At 41.2% G+C, this 20,879-nt stretch overlaps 3 protein-coding genes across 15 annotated transcripts in view; 2 read left to right on the forward strand and 1 right to left on the reverse strand.

The window, feature by feature from the left end:
* Positions 1 to 300: 300 nt before the first annotated feature.
* Positions 301 to 2,630, forward strand: bbln (bublin coiled coil protein). The gene is made up of 2 exons (XM_030742302.1): positions 301 to 797; positions 1,388 to 2,630. The coding sequence occupies exons 1-2, from the start codon at positions 719 to 721 to the stop codon at positions 1,657 to 1,659; spliced, it is 351 nt and encodes a 116-aa protein (XP_030598162.1). The 5' UTR covers positions 301 to 718; the 3' UTR covers positions 1,660 to 2,630.
* Positions 2,501 to 13,234, reverse strand: ciz1a (cdkn1a interacting zinc finger protein 1a). The gene is made up of 16 exons (XM_030742301.1): positions 13,085 to 13,234; positions 12,389 to 12,627; positions 10,327 to 10,454; positions 9,948 to 10,156; positions 8,917 to 9,037; positions 8,650 to 8,737; positions 8,276 to 8,388; positions 7,624 to 7,700; positions 7,255 to 7,458; positions 7,045 to 7,175; positions 6,780 to 6,873; positions 6,202 to 6,306; positions 5,975 to 6,109; positions 5,775 to 5,853; positions 5,568 to 5,689; positions 2,501 to 5,269 (listed from the first exon to the last, which is right to left on the reverse strand). The coding sequence occupies exons 2-16, from the start codon at positions 12,541 to 12,543 to the stop codon at positions 4,787 to 4,789; spliced, it is 2,244 nt and encodes a 747-aa protein (XP_030598161.1). The 5' UTR covers positions 12,544 to 12,627; positions 13,085 to 13,234; the 3' UTR covers positions 2,501 to 4,786.
* A 1,241-nt stretch (positions 13,235 to 14,475) lies between these two features.
* Positions 14,476 to 20,879, forward strand: part of dnm1a (dynamin 1a) — a 63,799-nt gene continuing 57,395 nt past the window's right edge. For 10 of the 13 annotated variants that reach the window (XR_004020722.1, XR_004020721.1, XM_030743312.1 and 7 more), the window contains exon 1: positions 14,476 to 14,869. Coding sequence is in view for 11 of the 13 variants with exons in the window: in XM_030743312.1 (XP_030599172.1) it covers positions 14,709 to 14,869 (161 nt within the window). In the remaining 2 variants the exon portion in view is untranslated. The remainder of the gene's footprint in view (positions 14,870 to 20,879) is intronic. The other 3 variants (XM_030743308.1, XM_030743314.1, XM_030743316.1) reach the window with 2 other exon arrangements.

Raw genomic sequence — 20,879 nt, forward strand, 5'->3', positions numbered from 1 at the left:
TTAATGGCGCTTGGCAAACCAGCTTAGAGGTGGATTACCGCCACCGTTTTCCAGCCTTGTTGCAAGAAATGAGATAAATGCACACGTGCTTCTTTTTTTTTTTTTTTTTTCCTGCCACAGTGCAAAAATAAACCTTAAGACTCAAGTCAGGTGACGGCAGATTCCAGTCAGCTGACTGCCACCATCTGACAGCTCTGAGAGAGCTCAGAGAGCGTGGGAAAATCAGGATAGCCCACTCTGCTTGGATTTCATGAAACCACAGGTGTAGCCGACATGTGAGCGCATGCACGAACTTTGTATTATACCCACCGAAACAGGCACCAGTTACAGTAGCGTAAAGCTGTTTGTAACTCTGTCAAGAGCGGCGATTTTAGCGCAGTTTCTTTTTGCTCAACTATTCACGGGATACCGTGCACAGAGTGAGCCATCTCGCTTCGGACTAAAACCCCGCGCGTATTTCTCCCACAATTCATTGGTTCCGTAAACAGCTATCAGAAGCTAGCTGGTTTGATATGTGCTGCAGACCGTGAATGAAAATCTGAAAACAGCTGAAAATACCGGTAGAGACTAGACAGCGCTCTTGTTGTTGATTAGAATTTCATTAAGGGCCTTTAGTAATATTACTGTGCTAGTTGGCGAGTTTAACGGCACAACTGACGGTGTTTAAGCTCCCTACTGTTTCTGTAGTAAAGTAATACACGCGAGTATATAAATAAAAATGTCTGGACCAAATGGAGATCCAGACATCTCTGCTGACGATGGTATTATCAGCGACGAAGATGATTTCGGCGACGAAGGTAAAAAGATAGCTTTCATTTTAATGTACTCAGCGGGCTGCTCCAGTTAATTAAAATGCATAAAATACAAGTCTTTACCGAAGTAGTCACACTGAATGAGAGCTTTAAACTCACGGTCTGATGTTAGTTTTTGGTTAATTTGAATTACCATTGGGGGATATTTGTGGGGGTGATTTATGTGATTCATGTAAAAAAAAGAAAATTAAGTCCACCCTTACTACTTATAGAGGAATTAAAAGGGTAAGTAGCAGCCAAGTGGTGATAATCAAATGCACTTAACTGATCATCAGCGAGTGTGAGCACCTCTGTAAAAGTTTTTGTCAGTTTGCTGGTCTGGAGCATTCAGGTGTGTGTTAATGCTGTGCTGAGGAGGAAAGAATTCATCAGTGATGTCAGAGAAGTAACTGATGCTGGCCATCAGTCTGCAAAGGATTTTAAGGCCATCCTTCTACAGTGAGAGAAATTATTCACAAGTGGAAAACATTCAAGGCAGTAGCTCAGAGAAATTGTGAAAGAGAAAAAAAAAACGCAAGAGCTACATCTTAGACTCTGAAGGCCTCAACAAACTAATCTCTGCTGCTTATCCACAGAGTACGTTGCCATCAACTCCATGCTAGATCAGATCAACTCATATCTTGATGACCTGGAAGAGCGGAATGACGCACTTAATGGCAAACTGCACGAACTGATGGAGTCAAATCGGCAAGCTCGGCTGGAATTCAGAGCCCAGTTGTTTGGCTCCCAGACGCAGGAGGAGCAGCAGCAGCACTGTCATGCAGCAGGTGGAGAGACTTCTTCAACCAGCCAGGAGGACATAAACAAGGATAATGAAGGCTCACAGATGACTGACAAGAACATCTAGATCAAGAAGAATAGAAAAGGGAGGGATAGAAATATTATGAAAGATGACAATTCTTGAAAGCTGTCTGACAGACTAGTGGTCCTTTATCTTTATAGTCGATACCTGTCTGATTCTGGCAGTTTACACTAACATCAGCAGATGTGTAGGACAGTGATAGCTTGCATCTCTTCCATCGCAGAAATCAATCCAGTCTTTCTGTTGGCGACATGCTGATGTTTGGTTTATTGACCTAAAACAGCTTCTTGCGCAAGCGGGGCATTACAGTGTATTTAATTCCACTGCAGACTTGTGAAATCTGAAGTCAGTGCTGCATTGTATTGGGAAAAAAAGGCATCTGCCCACGTAGAGATTTGTACAGGATTATGTGGGAGGACACGACAGTTCCTAAAGGAAGAAACACCCTAAATATATATATTTTTAAACTGGTAATAAAACCTTGTCTTTCATAAACAAGCATCAAAATACAAGATTATGCTTAGATCTTTCCAGATCCTATTCCTAAATATTCTTTGATATAGATTTCAGTACTAAAACCTCAATTTTTATGTATGTAGTGATACGACCTGTACTGCCAACACCTTAGAGATCAACAGATTCTCAAGCACTCGAGTCATTTCTTGTTAAACAATAAGGTTATAGTCAAACTTCCTAAAGTATTTTGACCCATTAATAGCTGTGTAATTACTTTTTTCTCCCACAAGGTAAACACAAAGCATTCCACATTTACTTATATTGCAATGCTTGTTCTGCCTGCTGACTGTAAACCCTGCGCTGTGCTGTATAAGTGTCTGTCAAGTGTCAGCTAAAAAAAAATTAAAAGATATGTTGGAATTATGACATTTTTTAATATAAATTAAGATGACTCCCAAACAGAAAACAAACATCCAAAAATACAATAAACTTCCAGCAGTTAGAAAACATCACCAGTTTGTTCATCTCAATTTGTCAGTAGCTGAATAAAAATACAATAAGAAACATACAGCTTTGTTTGAATTCATCCTTTCCATGCCCTTTTTTTTCTGTCTCTCTCTTCTACTCCATTCTGTTTCAGAGCTTAAAAGCACAGATTAAATCACATCTCCTTCCTTCAGAAAGGATACAATACTAATCATGTGACGGTCGCCACCATGACTACAAGTGTTGCTACATGAGTCAGTCAGTCCTCTGCGGTTAATCTCTCGCTAACATGGAGGGTGAAGTCTTTCCAGAGCAGCGCAAGGAAGTTGTACTTCCTAATACACACCAAGTGGTGATCTGTGAGTGCTGAGCTCCACAAAGTAATACATTTGGATAACCTGTAGGTGCTTCAAAGTTGAATATCTGCAAGGACTCTGCTACATTTTTAACTGATAATTCTGGACCATTAATTCAAATGTGTGTTCTGTCTGGTGTACAGCAATTAAAAACAAAACAAAGCAATGAAAAAACTGGAGTCAAGCAACAACTAAAACCAACAAAGTTGGGGTGTGAATGCTTTTTAAAAAGCTTGGGTGGAAAATTAAGTGGTTCTTCTGTAATTGTAGCCAGACAGACATTCATGGGAACGTGACACCCGATGCGATGGCGGAGCATTCAAACTTAAACAACATGCAGACAAAGTGCATGCAGCCTTATATGAACATGAAGAGTCCTGGGCAGCAGGACAAGAATCACAATATAGATTTAGTGCCTGACTGATAGCAGAAGCCTTTTCTTTCTGGCCGCTGACACGTTGATGAAGCTGTCTGCTGCTGCTAACGGTCTTTTGCTGACAGGGGTCTATTACCACATTCAGCTCCCACAAACTGAGAAGGACGCAGCTGCAGACTATTTTTTTTTTTTTTTTTTTTGCCACAAACTCCATCAGCAAGATCAACTTAAAACCAAAATGTCATTGATTCATAAAAAAGATGAAATGCTCCAAACCAGGCTATGATCAGATGCAAGATTCAGCTTCTTTTTCAACACTCAAGCCATGTACCACTAAGACTTTTTTTTATGTTGATACCTGCTAAGTATGTAATGTAGTTACATTCTACATTTCAGCGTGTGCTATGTGATTAGCCCATGTCTCCACAATCTCTTATACTGGTAGGTTATACTAACCCTCAATCACATAGCTAGCTAGAGAATTAGCAAAAAATAAAAGCTGATAGTGAGCCATCTACAACTCCCAATCCTCAAGGGCAACAGGGTGGAAAATTAGCACTTTGATGAGCAGCCAAAAGTTTAAATCTTGCTGGAGAAATTTAGTTTAGAAGAAAAAAAAAAAAAAAATCAACTATTTTTTTAAAAAATTCCTCATCTCCCACATCTGCAAATTTGAATATATATTAAACTCGCATTTATCTTTCATTTGCAATCAAGCAGCATGTCCTAATTCCAAACTACACTACTTGCACACAGTGAAAGTACTGTAGTAAACTGCAAACAATGAGTCTGTGAGGGTTTTACTTCAGCACAGCAGTGCTTTGAGCTAAATGCTACAATATTCAGTTCTAATGATAAAATGCCTGCACCAGTGCATGGACTTGAAACGATACAGCCAGTCAAATTTCACAATGAGACAACAGGGCATTACATCCAAGCAGATAATAGTTTTATTCTGTCACCTGGGAGCTTTAAACGCTGTCTGAAGCAATAGCCTGCCTATGAACTTTTGCAGTAATGTGACTGCACTAAATAAGCCCAATCTGCTTAGGTGTAGCTTGCAGCATGGGATTAAGGTATGTGAATCCGTTTTCAAGAGGGTATTTAATACAAGGATGTTTTCCTTGTTAAAAAGAAAAACATTTAATTCAGGCAGCATAATGGAAAGTTGTCGTGATTGTACTGATACTAAACAGAAAAGCTTAAAGTTCAGTATTTGCTGCATTTTTCTTTTGACTCGATGACTTTATAATGATCTGTAATCTTCCAATTGGAAGCCAAAATTAAGAGCGTCGCCCACAATTGTGTTAATTTCACACCCTGGGAAAGCAATTCACATGAGAAGTCCTGTTCTTCTGTGCATTTAATTCTGACTTTCCAGCATGCTGAGAAGCTCGGCTGCTAACTTCTTGGTCTCTTTTCCATGAAAGCACCTCTTTAGTGACATCCTGTCAGTGGTTGTGATGGTACCAGTTACTTTTCTGTCCACATCCTGTCCTCATCGTCTGTTTGTGGCCCTTCCCGACCTGCGTCTGGCTGTAGTTTTTGCTTTTCCTGTCCCATTCTTTTTCCCCTGGGTCACAGGAGCTTCTTTCTCATCCACCTCTTCAATAGCATTCTCACCAGAGGCTGATGGCTCAGAGTCTGCCTCCACACTGCTGCTGGCAGTCAACTCAACCAGGGATGTGTCTGTGTTGCTACTGCTGGTTGCTGAGACGGTAGATAAGTCCTCTGAGGTTGCCTCAGGTTCTGCTAGTTTCTCCTTTTGTGGTCTTCGTGTCTGCATTTTCAGTTGGGTGAGTGTGACGACGGGCTGCAAGGATTTACGGTTTGTCGCTAAACCTGTGTCATCGGAGAGCAGATTTTTATCTGAACAGTCTGAGGTGGTTTCTTTTACATGCATGAGATCGTCTGCAGCTTGGACAGCTTCTCCGGAGGATTCCACTTTTTCACCTTTTCGACTCATCAACATGCTGTACCTCTGTGGAGGATGAAGAGCATAAAAATACTGGATTATGCCTCTAAAGAATTTTCAAAGATGCCCTTTTATGCAGGAAGTTTTCCCAGCAGATTAATGTACACACTGGCCCTTTAAGAGCTCATGAATTGCTGGATTAAAGCTGGAGCTATGCAATAATAATAATAATTTTAAAACATGTAATGAAGAACACAACTGAATGCAAATATTAATACTGTTAACTTTGAGCTAAATTCCTCAATTTTGACAGCTTAAAAGTTAAACCAACTACGCCTCTATTTAGTAATGAAGTCAAACTCACCTTAAGATTCTCAAAGTGCTGCAGTGATTTGCAGTGGGTGTGCAGGGCAGAAGACTCAAAGTTGTAAAACTTGTTGCAAAGCCTGCAGATAAAACCTGCGACTGGAACTAAAAAACTCGACCCTGTGACGAAGGAAATGAGAAACTAAACTTCACAAAAATAATCTCAGAGAAAGCAGTGGAAAAAAAAATGTAGTGACTCACTAACCGTAGACTGTATCAGGGTCATACTGCTCATCACTGGCCATGTCATTTAGAGTCATTTCTTCAACAGACGACCAGCCATCCTATACCAGTAAAAGTTTGTTACTGCAGAGATTATCTCAAAGTGCCTCTGAACATGGATTATACATATTGCCGATCATCTCACTGGAGGAAATTACCAACAATAACTTGTATGCAGCTCACCTGTCCATCTCCTTGATTCCTTAATCCTTCTATGCCTCCTTCCTCCTCCTCAGTTCCCTCCTCCGCTTCTAATGAAAAACCTTCTGTGTCCACAGAAGTCAGCTTGGCGAAGGCCTCACAATCCTTTTCCTGGAGCTTGGAAAACAGCAACAAGAAAACTGAAGTTAGTGTTAAATTCTAAAACTAACTTGCTGACATCTAAAGGAATATAAACATTTCTTTTCCACCTTCTGTCTGTGCTCTTGAGACTGCAAGTGCTCTAAAAACATCTGGGAGTTCTTGAAGTGTTTCTTGCAGATTGCACAGGAGGACATGTCCGTTTTACTGGCCAGCTGAGGGGAGACAGAAGGGAAACAGAGTATAACTGGAGATTCTCACTAGAGCGAGAAGTTTCAACAGTATTTAAAATATTTCATAACTTTTCTTCAACTCTGCTTGTGCACTGTGTAGATGTAATGGTAAATGGTAAATGGACTAGTTCTTATATAGCGCTTTTCTACTCAGTATGAGCACTCAAAGCGCTTATACAACCTGTTTGCATTCACCCATGCACTCCCATTCATACAAGCACTTCCATTTTTATGAAGCTAAGTGCTTTTAATTAACTAACATTCACTCACATTCATACTCCGACAGAACGGTCGGAGAGCAACTTGGGGTTAAGTATCTTGCCCAAGGATACATTGGCATGTAGCCCGGAGTAGCCAGGATTCGAACCGCTGACCTTCCGATCAGTAGGTGACCTGCTCTACCTACTGAGCTACAGCCACCCCGTACAAATCTCTAAAGTGATAATTTGATATACTCTGTGCTCCTCTGTGCGACGATGGTCGGCGATGCTACTGGTAAAGTGTGTGAGACAAGTGGCACACCAACGCTTCAAGTCCGCTTTCTTCTCTCTGCAAAGAACACAGAACATTACTTAAAAGGGCCATCTTCTCTTTTCAAACTTCATAATACACAGGAAGGAGGAGATCAGGCTCTTAGGGGCTTTTAATAAAAGGATGCGCAAATACGTCACACCTTTTAACCCTGCTATGCTTTTCAGAAACAATATTCATATAACTGACCCATCTTTGTTTGCTCCCTGTAGAGACTCCTGCACTCGTGGCAGCAGGGTGACGAGGCAGGCGTTGCTCATGTGTTGGATCTCCATCATCCGCTGCTGGTGGGACATGCTGTTCATATGACTCCTGAAGTTCTACCACACAAAGGGAAGAACATTAATGACAGAACAATACAGTTAGAACCTTAGTGGTAACGCTCAACATTCAACCTACTTGCTGGTTGTGGCAGGTGATGCTGCAAAGGTAGCAGTAGAACTTGTTGGAGCCCTCTGCTACACCCTCCTCTTCATCCTGGTTCTCAGGCAAAGCCTCAGGGACATCTTTGCTCTGTGAAGTGTCTTCTGCTGGTAAATTAGCCTGCTGGTCACCTTCACTAGGCCTGCCAGAGGGAGACGGGGCTGACAAACAGCTCTGCACCTACAAAGGAGAACAACAAGTGTTGTGGTTTTATTGAACATATAAAAAGCAACATATTATCACGTTGTTTCTTTTATTCTTTAGTTTACTCAAAACCATCTTTCAGTGATAGTTTACAATATTTGGTCTAGGACCTTAACATCACAAACAAAAGGATCCTCTCACCTCACCAACTTTGATCTCCTCAAGTGCCTCAATGTCTGATCCTGTTCTGGAGCCTCCTTCTTCCAGAGCGATGCATTCTAGTGAAAAGACATCCAGCAGGAGTTCATCTCAAATGACCCCAACAATAATACATGCAGCACTGTGTTTGGGATCATTGTCATGCTGAAAGATTAAGCCACTGCCAATCAGACGCCACTGATTTTCAATCCAGTTCTCATGTACGTTGGCGCATCTCAGTCTTTACTCCCTGTTTCCCTTCCTTAAGACAGGGTTCTTGGCAGCCACCCTTTCACTGATACCAGTTCTGATGAGGCTTCAGAAAACCATAGACTGCTCAACTGAAGGGCCAGATGGATCTCTCAGGTTCTGTGTCTGTGTCACTCCATGCTGAGCTATGCCAAGTTTTCGGCTCATAGCTCTTTGGAAATCACCTTCTAGGTGTAAAAATACTATTTTATGCCTGTCAAACATTTATCTCTGTAAAGAAAAACTTTGAAAGACTTTCAGAAACCCTGGAGAAAAAAAATTAAAAGGAAGTCTGGCTCCTCAGAAGCAAATTATAAAGAAAGGAAGGCTCGCTCAGACCGTTGTACAGTACTGTATGGATGTAATAGGGAGTTAAATATATCAATTTTACAAAGTGATCATTTACCTTCAGGCTGGATGTCCTCTGTGTTGTTGCTACATGCTGAGGAAAGAGCTTCCTCATCTGTGTTTGCAGTAGTTACAGCCTCAACGACTCCCTGTTCTGGGGGTTTCTCTGACCTGAGAAGACAAGAAAAAAAGCATTTCTGTTTAGCAAGGTTTCCACCATGCCTTCTTTAATACTTAGAATTTAAAATAATTGAGTAAGAACATTTCTATAACCTTAATTTTTGCATTTCAAAACTGGTGGAAAAAAATTAAAATAAATTGAACTACAGCAGACCAACTCTTTTTCCTTTCTGGTCGAATACCAGAGATCAAATTTTCCACAGATGGACAATTTTCTAACACAGCTAGTAGCAATAAAATGGGTTTCCCTACCCCTCAGTCCTCTTCTTCTTCACTGCAGGCTCTTCAAGTTGCTCCTCAGAGATCTGTGTTGGCCCATCCACTCCTCCCACAGCGCCATCTGTGGGTGGAAATTGCAAATCCAAAAGTTTTTTGGTTTTTTTTGTTTTTTAAACACTGATATTCTTTAAAATATTTTGCATAAAAGCTAAAATTCACAAGGCATTCAGCTCACACTATACCTTAGCTCTCATCCTAAATAATCATCATATTTCTGTGGTGGATGAATTGCAGCTCTACCTGCTTGAGTCTTGCCATTAGCTCCATCAGTACTGCTAGCTGCTGCTGGTTGGTCATCTGAGCTCCCTGCTGCCATCTGCTCGCTGTCCCGCTTCCTGTCAACCTGTCGAGTTGCAGCATCCTGCTCACAGAGACATATCACACAATTACAAATATGACATCTATAGAGACCTAGCTAGTTTTTTATAATGTAGCATCAACAGTGTTATTAACTGGTATTAACCTTTGAAAGTGAACTAAAGATGCATTTACTAGAGTTTTTATTTACTTTCTAAAGCAAATTGAGTATTTTTAAAGACCTGGATACAATTTTAACACTGCATTTAAAACAAACAATAAAAAAAATATTGCATTTGGATAGATGAAGGCTGTGAAAGAAGTGATAACTGCATGAAATCTGTCCAATAATTGAACACCCTTTTCACTCTGTCCTAGGACAGATTTCAGATTCATGCTAATCAACATCTCTGTAAAAACCAAGTTAACAATTAACATATCCTACTATCAAGCAGGGCTGTGGTTTTCAATGATGACTAATCCAGCTGTTTTATCCATTAACTGTCAAGTCATAAAATGTCCATCTCAAACCACAATTCCACATATTCAAATTGCTTGTTTCAGGAAACCAACTGCCCCAAACCTAAAGATCCAAGAACACAGAAAGGCAAGAAAACCAGAAAATGAGAACATGCAGGAACTCAACAGTTTTGGTATATAATAATGATCCACTGTTGTCCAAAAGCTTTATTCATGCAGTTTTTTTGAGCGATACATTCCTGAAACCATAGGTCAATGTGTGAAAATATACTATACTGCACTTTGTCAAGCATAAAGTGGAAATCCTGATTATTGTATTATATTCACATTACTTACAATCACATTAATTACACTTACACTAATCATCTAAAACATGTTCAGTACTTCTATTAAGCCTATTGCCAAATCTTAATGGTTCTGTTAATCACTCAGTTTATTAGCTCGACCAAAAACTCACATGAACAGAGTAACTATAATATTGCTGTTATAAATACCGTGGAAGAAGAGGCAGAGGATGCTGTGGAGGTGGCGGTGTTGTTGAAGTAGCGAGGATGTGGGTGGAAGGGTCGTGCAGCTGGGAAACCCATGATGGGAGACTTAATAGCCATGCCCATGGGAACCGGCCCAAGCAGGGACGACCTGTTCCCCGTTGTGAAGAACTGTCGAAACTGCTGCCCACCCATCCCAAAGCCCCGCATGTTACCTGCACAAAAGTGCAACATAGGAGGAGACAAATAAGCAAAGGGAAAGGAAAGTAATTATTATAAGCCTTTGCTTTTACCAACTATATTTATGAAAATGTTACACGACAAGTTCTACTGCTCTTTGGGATTTCCAGGTGTTGCTGTCTTTACGCTATAACTCACACCATACCCTGCATTTGCTGCATGAGTAAAGCACCCTGCAGCATGGGATTGGGGGCGATGATGGTCGTCTGCGACGCATGGCTCAAGTTGACCATCCGGGGAGGGGGTGCTGTCTGGGTAGGAACAGGAATGGCTCTGGGCAAGAAATACACAAGAGAAAATAAACACATCTCATTAATCCAAAATACATACCCTTACTCAAGTCTGACGCTAAAGAAGAATGACAAATCCCTCAGAGCCATAAAAATGTTTTCTGCCTTCTTAAAAACCTGATAATTTGTTTGACATACATCCATTATACTTCAGCTGGCTTGACAGAATTAACTTTGCTGACACCTTTGCTCATCCTCAGAATTAGGAGAAGAAAACATACAACCCAAGCTTAAATGAAGATTAAAAATAGAAAAAAAAAAAAAGCTGACAGATAAGGTGACACAAGCTCACACGATGCCACCCTGCTTCCAAAAAAGGTTTGGGACACAGAAAATTTTTAAATAAAAACCAGATACAATAATGTGCTAATCATTTAAAATCTACATCTTATTGAACAGCACAAAGACAACATAATGTTGAGACTGAGAAATTGTTTTCTGAAAACTACATGCTTTGAATTTGATGCTGTATACTGCTAAAAACCATGTGGTGAAACATCTAATAAATAATTACATTAACCAGCAGCACGTCTGGGTATAAAAATAATACCCCAGAGATTCATCACTCTGTCTTAAACATAAATCAGGGCAGGACGGTGGTTAGCACTGGACCCTCACAGCAAGAAGATCCAGGGTTTGAATCCAGTCTGGGGCCTTTCTGTGTAGCGTGTGCATGTTTTCCCCATGTCTGTGTGGGTTCTCTCCAGGTACTCTGGATTCCTCCCATACTCCATGGTGGGAGTGTTAATTGGTGATTCTAAATTGACCGTAGGTGTGAACATAAGCATGAATGGTTGTCTGTCTCTTTGTGTTAGCCCTGCAACAGAGTGGGGACCTGTCCAGGGTGTACCCTGCCTCTTGCCCTATGACAGCTGGGATAGGCTCCAGTGCCCCTGGAAGAAAATGTAGAAACAAGATCTCTAAGAAATCGCCATTCGCAAGGGAAAAATGCTGAAAACCCATATTTAATGTCTATAATCTTCAGAGTCTGGACTCTAGCAAGATTCTGTAGTGGAAATCACTGCATGAGCTCAGGAACACTTCTGAAAACCACTGCCAGTGAGAAAAGTCTGCCGCTGAATTGACCAAATGCAATTTAAAACTTCAAAATTCAAAGAAAGAATACATATCAAAGCAAGATCCCGAAACATTGCTGTCTTCTCTGGGCTCCAGCTCATTTAAAGACAGATTCTTTTAAATTTTAAAACATTTTTGTAAATCATAGATGCGTCCTCTGGGCTAAACAGGAAAGGGAGCATACAGTTAGTCATTGGAGACCAAGTAATTTGCATACTAATACAATATCTGCCAACCAGACAAGGTGTTTTTCAGACAAACACTTTATTTGAGGAAAAATATTTACTTAAGTCCAACAGTGGCTCTGTAGTAAGACAGTCTGGATAAGAAGCTAAGCTGACACATATAGAGTGACAGACACGCGCACACACAGAAGAACGTCACACTGCCCCAAATTCTTTAAAAACCTCAGAATTCAAAATAAGCAAATATATCTTATGGTTATATGACAAGGTTATATTCTTTATGCGGTTTGCAAATCTTTGCACTGCATTACAAAAAAAAGCAGGCGATTAGATTATGATAAGACTTTGTATAGATTGGTTGCCAGTGCGAGAGGCCATAATAAATGTTTTGTGATTATGTGTTACTGCACTGAGGCCAGAAATCTTGCAGCAGTGCTTTAGATAATGTGCAAAACAGTGTTTATAATGCACCACCTTTGAATAGGCTAGATAATAATGAAAGGCAGCAGTCAGAATAAACAAAGAATACTGTCTGACCACTAATTGAATATCTGAAACCACAAATGTAGCCCTGACAGGTGCTGGGACGAGCAGTTAGCACACATGTCATCCGAAGGGCCTTACGTAATCCCCGGTCTCGAGTTAACAGGCTTACCGGGGCGTCTGGTGGTGGTGATGGGCCACATGGTGTCCGGGAGGCGGCTGCGGCGGAGGAGGCGGAGGCTGCTGCTGCTGGAAAAGTTGCTGTAGTTGCCGCAGTTGCTGATGAAACTGTTGCTGTTGCTGCTGATGGATGTGAGGATTGAACATTACGGGCTCTAATTTCGTCCGCCGCGTCGCACTGAGTTGTCAGAGCCGCCGCCGATGTGCGACACCTCTCGGGACAGGAGACCCCTTCATTGGAGAAAGAAAAATGTGGTTAAGTGCCACGTTATCAGAGCAACCGTTTGGTGTTAAGGCACACTTAATAACAGTGCGCACCTCCTGAGACAACAGGTTGCTCTCATATTTCATTATAACTGGCTACTGTTAGCAAGTGAGCTAACAATAATGAACTTTTTGGTTTGCTGAGTTTACTTTATTTACCTACATCAACCAGCTTTATACAGATAACCGCATGTTAGCCGCTTGTCTGCGGAAGAAAGCGGAAAGACGGATAATATTCCCAAAGTATCGACCCTGTGTTAATAACTGAACTGCAGCTACACCTTCTATAAAACGAGCGAAGCTAACGATACGTTAGCCACCGCCGTTGCTCACTCTCTGAACCCAACAAGTTAGCTTAGCATAGCATTCCAACTAAATCAAAAATAAACCTCCTCCTCCTCAGGAGCTGCTCTTTCATTTTTACCTTCCTGCAGCTGTCTCCAGAGATGAAAGCCGCGCTGGGTGTTAATTGTCTAACTAGAACCAAAGCAAAGAATTAAACACTCGCAGTTTGCAGCAGCGGTACAACTTGCATAAAAGCAGAAACCATAAACCTCAGGTGAAACCTGCGGGCCGTGTCGCCCCCTAGTGGCTATCTGTAGAACTGAAAAAGTCTGACATCTACATAATGAACCGAGAAATGAAATAATGTAGTGATTTTAATGTGTTTATATCTTTGGTTTTTATGGTTATACAGTTCATATTTATTATTTTATGTTTTAGTTAACAACAATAAAAGTGAAACATAATTGTTGGAGGCACCTTCGGTGGATATTAAATAGTGAAATACTTGTACAAATTATAGTAGTACCTGCACTGTTTACGTTCTGTGTATGTAAGACATGTATTTCATGTTAGTGTATTGTCATTTTATACTTTGAGCCAATGATGTTTGTCAGTGTATTTATGTTGCAAATGGCACAAACATACAAATAGTTATGGACTATATTATATAGATGGCATGTGAGTTGTAAGCCAGATAAATAAAAAATATGGGGGCAAGAGTGAAGGGTTGTATACTCCTATTCTTGTTTCCCTTCACGAGCTTCGAGTGAAATTCAAAATTTTTATTAAAAACATATAAAGAACTACACAGACAGGTTCCTGTGTAAATAGCAGAGGTGAGACCTTAGTCGGCCCTCACATTGGCTTCTAATGTGTGTATGGGAGTGTGTATGCAGGAATGAATGTAAAACCATGTGCTTGAATTTAGAGATTTAAACTGAGTATAAAGTCATAAATTTAAACATAAGTATAATATGTGTTAAAAACTTTTACTTTACTTTAATATAAAAGTTTTTATCACAAAGTTATGACTTCATAATCTCATGAAACATTCGAGTAGTTTATGTTAAATTGTGAGTTTCTTGTAAATTTACCATTTTAAGAGAGATTACCAGAGCTTAATTCCTATAAATTTAGCAGTTTAATCTCAGATCAATCTTATATATTTATGGCTTTACTCCCGTAATATTTTTTCTTAGTTTTCCCCATGTGTTATAGTATTTTTCTCCACACACACACACAAAATCCCAGGAAAAATGTCTGTGTAGGTTCTCAGTCATCCAGGTCATAGTCACCTCTCATTCGAAAGGCTTCAGGACTGAAGAAGCCTTTCGGACGAGAGGTGAAACGTCTTAAAGCAACTAAAAGAAGTCCTGTCGCCTTTTTTTTCAAGCTCTAGAAACTAATCCCAGGAAAACGTCTCGCATAAGGGAAATTCGCCAGTGTCACCATCTAGCGGTGCGTGTGCAGTACTGCAGGGATCTCGTGGTAAAATACAAGAGCTCATCCTCCTCCTCTCCTCCTCCTCCTCCCCCCCTGCGGCGCTCGGAGAGAGTGTTGGAGAGAGTCCTGGCTGAGGTGATCTGACGCACCGAAGAGGTACCGTCAATGAGGAAGCAAACCGAGAAGTGAACCGGTGTGCGCGCAGACCAGAACTCCCTCTGAACGCAAAGGTGGCAAGGAGGGAAGCAGAGAAAGATAAGACATAGATCCGTCCCTGTTCTGTCAAGGAAGGCAGCCCTTCCTCCTCTCGCACCGCAAAGATGGGGAACCGGGGAATGGAGGATTTGATTCCTCTGGTGAACCGCATGCAGGATGCTTTCGCGGCCATCGGACAAAATGCGAACCTGGACCTGCCTCAGATCGCCGTGGTGGGCGGACAGAGCGCCGGGAAGAGCTCGGTGCTGGAGAACTTCGTCGGGAAGTAAGTAGCGTTTCCAGGCTTTAGTTGTTGTTGGTGCGCCCCTGGTGCACCGCGCAAGGAGCTCTTACATCCCAGTCCCCATCCCCCTCACAGGCAGGTTTAAATACATCACAAAGGCTTCACTTAGACTTGAAAGCATCAAGTTGAACGCACATTAAATCACTTTGTGTCGTTTTAAACCCCCGAGCACGCAGTGAAGCAGATTATTTTGTCAGGTCTTCATAAATCCCCGGAGAAGTTTATCTAACTACCTTACGATGCATTCAAGAACTATATATTCAAGTTAAAATTACTTAGGCGCTGCTATTTATGATCCCTGTGCTCGGTGTAAATTTACAAACCTCCCTTATTTATTGCTGAACGACTTCAATTAAAGGAATATCATGGTTCTCGTTCTAAATCCCCTGACGTCTGTGGCTCAGTTTGGATGGTGACTTCCTGTGCAACATTTAGTGTTTCAGGGTGCTTGGTGGATGTGTTGTTTCTGTAGCATGGCTCCCATTTTGTAGCCCACAGGCTATTTAATCCTGAGCAGGGAAGGGTGCAGAATGATGCCTGCCCTGTGTGTGTGTGTGTGTGTGTGTGTGTGTGTGTGTGTGTGTGTGTGTGTGTGTGTGTGTGTGTGTGTGTGTGTGTGTGTGTGTGTGTGTGAAGAGGCATTAGTCTTGCAAACATGCAGTTTTTTGTTCTGCCACAGCTGCTGTGCTGATGATACAAAACTCAGCAAGGGAACAAAATCTGATGTATGTTAGGCTGCTGTATGACCTTGCACAGAGAGAGGGAGAGAATGAGAGTCCACCTGAGCTTTGAGCCCTTCCAGCTCAGCTCATCCGTCTGTCTGCCTGTGCTTATAATACTGTAAGTGAAGCTTACTGCATGCAGGCAGCAGCGTTGGTGCCACTAACTGTCAGGCCAGGCCTGGTTTCTTGTATTTTGCTTCATCTGAGGATTTTTTTTTTTTATGGGTTCAAAGATGTGAATCCCCTGTGCACACACTGTGTGATTCAGCAGTATTTCCTGCTTAAGCAAGGGCAGAGTGTATGCAAACTGTGGCTCCAAGCCAGCTCACCCCAACACTCAACAAGGCCTGGTTATTCTAAGACAATAAGCAATCTATCCCACTGGACACAGAAGGAAAGGATCCATCTGTCAGGCACAGCTCTGTAGGTCTACCTAGCTCACCACATGGCCACTGTAATCCCCATCTTAACTGGTAGTAGGTGAGGCTCGCCTACTGTTTTCCTGTCAGTGTAATCTACACTGTAACAAACTAAATTCAACCTGAACCACTACATTAGCTCAAAAATCAAAACCCTGCAATTAAAAGCAAACTCATTTGAAGCAAGCTTAACATTCATACCTGCTACTAGTATCTTATTACTTATGGCGTCCTCCTCCTCCTCGATCACATGGCAGGAACTCCTCGCTTTTGAGCCTCATTATTATTATTATTATTATTTGAGTAATTACTATTAAATTGAACTCTTTACCCTCATGAGTGCTGCACTCACCCAGCTGTTGTCATAGAAACAGCTTGTGCCTCATTATGGTGTCTTACCCAAGGGAGCTGTGGTTTAGGTAAACTGAGATTTAAACTTCATTACAAGAAGGCGGTGAATTTAAGTGTCAAGCAGGTGATTTTGTAGGAGCTGCAGTCCTTGCCGCCTGGGGAACAGAATAGTGTCCTGCTGCATTGAGAGGGTGAGGTTTCCTTGTCCAGCTGCAGTGACGTTGCTCAGGCTCTCCCACCCTCCTGATCGTCCTCTGCTTCACCTCCCCCCACTGACCCATTCTGTTATCTGACTAAACACACACTTCCAGTGTGCTGCGTTTACACGTCCCATAGCCCCCCCGTCTCTAATAGTGAATCACGTTGGTGCCTCACAGAAAGTCCATTAATCAGCGTGGCTACCATTAAGCTGCTTGTATTTCATCATTTTTTAAATGTCAATCAAAACAAACAATGCAAATATTGATTTTATTCCCCTTTCATACTGCTGGCCTCGTCCACCCTCTGTGCCTTTTAAGGTTAGCCCAGCCAGCCAATAATGATGTATAGAAAACTGCTGCAGCTGTTTTATAAGCTGTTTACAGCTTGTCTGGTACTCAGCTACACTGAATGGCATTTTGTGGGAGATTCCTTCATGATTCAACAAACCATTGTTTCTATGTAGGTGTTAAAGGATTTTGGCTAAAAAAGGGTTTAAGAGGCACCTTTCCTCTCTGGAGGATTAGATTTTGATTGGGTGTTGCTGTAGGTGTGACTCAGGGACAAAGACAGCTAAAAGCTGTCAAGATATGTCGTGCCAGCCTCATGAGAGAACAAACATACTACTCAAATGTATCTGTTTTACCTTTATCGTCTGTCCTTTACTCTTATTACTCACTGCGCTTCTTGCAGAGAGCTGTTGTTGTTGTTTCAGTTTCACAGTTTCACTGCTCAGTTCAATGTGCCTCCTCCCCGCCTTACATATCTCGAAATTTAAATTCTACTCAGGTGGTGCTTTATTGTCTTAGGATACAACAGGGCTTATTTTGCCATGACAAAAGAAGATGTAATTGGCTGCATTTGGGGACTTTTTCTTTTTTCTTTTCCTTTTCAAAAAAATAAATAGAGAAATTATACAGATATCTCTGTATGACTGCAAGCAATAATTAATTTTATTATTCTTTAAGCTTGTGAATATTTTTTCAATAATCTGATTGTTTAGTCTACAGCCTGCCAGATGAATACGATAAACAACAGCTCAGTTTCATCAAGCCCAGATATCCAAAGGTATTTGATTTGCAATATAAAAATCTTTGATTGTTTGGCATTTGTCTCAAGAAATGAGCTATCTGACCTTTTGCAGCTTTATTTCTCTCTGTGTTAACTCTGCAGAGTCATTGGCTTGCCTGCTTGGCAATAAACAAGACAGTTCATGAATATGAATTTGAGCACAACTGCTGTTTCTCATTTGTGGCTGTCTCCCAGTCAGTAATTGCAGCTCCCACAGGTCTAATTATCTCAGACAAAGCGGGGAGCTCTACTCATCTCTGCTGCCAAACCCTTGCAGTGCCATCTGAATGAGAGCTGTTAGTACACAGTAGCCGTGAAGGTGGGGCTAAATCCATTATTATTAAATGTCTCGCCACGTAACATGGTGTAAAAAGATGTTACAGAAAATAATAACTGGGATGCTTGGTAGGCATTTTGATATGCTGCTTACCAGAGTGCAGAGCTCAGTCAGTATGAGGCTCAGCTGCAGGGTTTGCTCAGTTTCAGCACCACGGACAGCTCTCTGACTGATTCATGTACCAAATGCTGATGAAATCATTGGAAGTGAGGGTTGCTCTTCATGCTTTACAGTCATATCACTTTGGAAGATTAAAAAGTGTCAGTGGATTGTAGAAACAATAGCTTTGTTTTATTTAATACTATAAGTATTCATGCTTGTATTAAAACAGTGATTGAAAGTTGAGCAAATAGGAAAAAAAATAGGAAAAAAGAGCATAAATCTTATAATGTTTTCCTGGGATGATTGAAGTCCAAAGATTATTATTGCTGAGCTGTGTCTGAGTGAAGCATTTTGCTATCAGTGAATGTTGTGGGCACTGGCATAACCTAGTAACATCAAACTGCAACATAATTTTTTTTTCTCTCCCTGTTGCTCTCACTGGTTTAACCTTGGCACAGGGATTAAAATACATAACTGATTTCATGTGTTACATAACACGGAGAGGGTGTGAAGTAGCAGCAGGAACATTATCCTGTAGCTAGATTAAAGCCTTTACTTTGTTCAAATCAAACCCCAGGATGGTGGGAGCGATATAGAAGCCTAACTTAATTAGAACTTAATTGCTTACGAAGAATAATGTGGGAGTCTCATGTCTAAAACGTGACTCTTTTTCTTTGATTCCCTTGGAAGTGATAACGGGTCTAATTAATCATGTGGCAACACTTTACTTTCCTCACAGGTTTTCCAGTAAGTTCCTAGACACACTCTTCTTAGTGAAAGGGAATAGTAAAGAAGATGGAGCGTGTTCAAGAAAGACTTTTATTTTTTCCTGCAGGTTACTTGAACCTGCAGTTCTACAGTTGAACAAATTCATATTTTATAATAAACAAGATTATGTTTCTTGGTTTAATACAGATGTCTGATAGTTTTCCATCTATTTACGCTCACCGGGCACTTTATTAGATACTGCTCATCAACACAAAGGTCTAATCAGCCAATCACATGGCAGAAACTCAGTGCATTTCGACATGTAGACATGCTCAAGACAACTTACTGAAGTTCAACCTGAGCATCAGAATGGTGAAGAACAGGAATTTGGTGTTAGATGGGCTGGTCTGAGTATTTCAGAAACTGCTGATCTGCTGGGATTTTCCTGCACAACCATCTCTAGGGTTTACAGAGAATGGTCTGAAAAAGGGAAAATATCCAGCCGTTCTCTGGGTGAAAATGCCTCATTGATGCCAGAAGTCAGATGAAGATGGCCAGACGGTTACTCAACTAGCCACTCAAAACCAAGGTATGCAGAAGAGATCATCTCTGAAAGCACAACAAACCTTGAAATGGAAGGAGCAGCAGAAAACCACACCAGGTGCCACTCCTGTCAGCTAGGAACAGGAAACTGAGGATACAATTCAAACAGATTCACCAAAATTGGACAACAGAAGAATGGAAAAATGTTGCCTGGTCTGATGAGTCTTGATTTCTGCTGTGACATTCAGGTGGTAGGGTCAGAATAAAAGCATGGATCCATCTTGCCTTGTATCAGCAGTTCAGGCCGCTGCTGCTGCTGCTGCTGGTGTGATGGTGTGGGCTAGTTTCTAGGCACATTTTGGCCCCCTTAGTACCAACTAAGCATTGTTTAAACACCACAGCCTACATGATTGCCTACCTGAACAATGAGTTCACTGCACTCAAATGGCCTCCATAGTTACTAGATATCAATCCAACAGAGCACCTTTGGGATGTGGTGAAAGAAGAGATTTCCATCATGGATCTGCAGCAACTGTGTGATGCTGTCATGTCAACATGGACCAAAATCTCTGAGGAATGTTTCCAGCACCTTGTTGAATCTGTGCCTATGAAGAATGAAGGCAACTCTGAAGACAAAACGAGGTCTAAACCAGGTAAGGTGTACCTAATCGAGTGCCCGGTGAGCGTATATTTCAGCTCTTCTTTCAAGGAAGTTCTTATGTTAGAAGAGTGATTCACAATTCCCTTGATAGTTCTTAAAAATAAACAATATGCAGGAGTAAGTAAATAAATAACTCAAGGCTTTCCAAAGTATTTTTTCCCCAGTGGTTAACATGTCACAACATTTTTGATTAACTGATTAATTGTTTGGTCAGAAATTAGGCCTAAGTGACAAAAATAAATGGCTTGTTTTGTCTGATCAACATTTCCGATAAAGGACACAAAAGTGGGAAATCCTCACAGATGAGAAGCTAGAAATAGATAGCATTTGGTAGATTAATGATACTTCATCTCCAATTAGTACCAAATAATAATGTTCTTTTAAGAAAACTTCTCAGGAAATCATAAGGCATGGGACCTGTAAAATAAAATGTTCCTGGTGTTGCAACAGTAATAAAATACTCTTTAAAGAGTGAGTTAAAGTATAAAAACAGATGACAGTGTGGGAGCAGTAAGAGTGAGGAAGCAGTTGGTGAGAGACGGAGGAAGAGAGGACATCATTTGTTCTCATACTGCTACAGAGGATTACCGCTAATCTCTGTTTGGGCCGCAGCTCTCCTCCAACACATTCTCCCATTGGCTCTGATCTAATCTCGATGCCCAAATATCCAGCAATCGGCACTTTCATTGGCTCCGCCTTCCACTGTGGTTTATATATGAATATGCGGGTGTGTGTGTGTCCGCTATTTGTCAGTAAAAGCAGTGCACTTCCACTAAAACCCAAACATTGCTGGGAAGGAAAAATGCCTGTCTGTGCTGGTTCACTGCTGTCAGGGCTCATAATGCTCCACGCATTAGAGCGGGATTAGATGAGGCTCAGT

The sequence above is a fragment of the Archocentrus centrarchus genome, chromosome 12, assembly GCF_007364275.1.
Source record: "Archocentrus centrarchus isolate MPI-CPG fArcCen1 chromosome 12, fArcCen1, whole genome shotgun sequence".
NCBI lineage: Eukaryota > Metazoa > Chordata > Actinopteri > Cichliformes > Cichlidae > Archocentrus > Archocentrus centrarchus.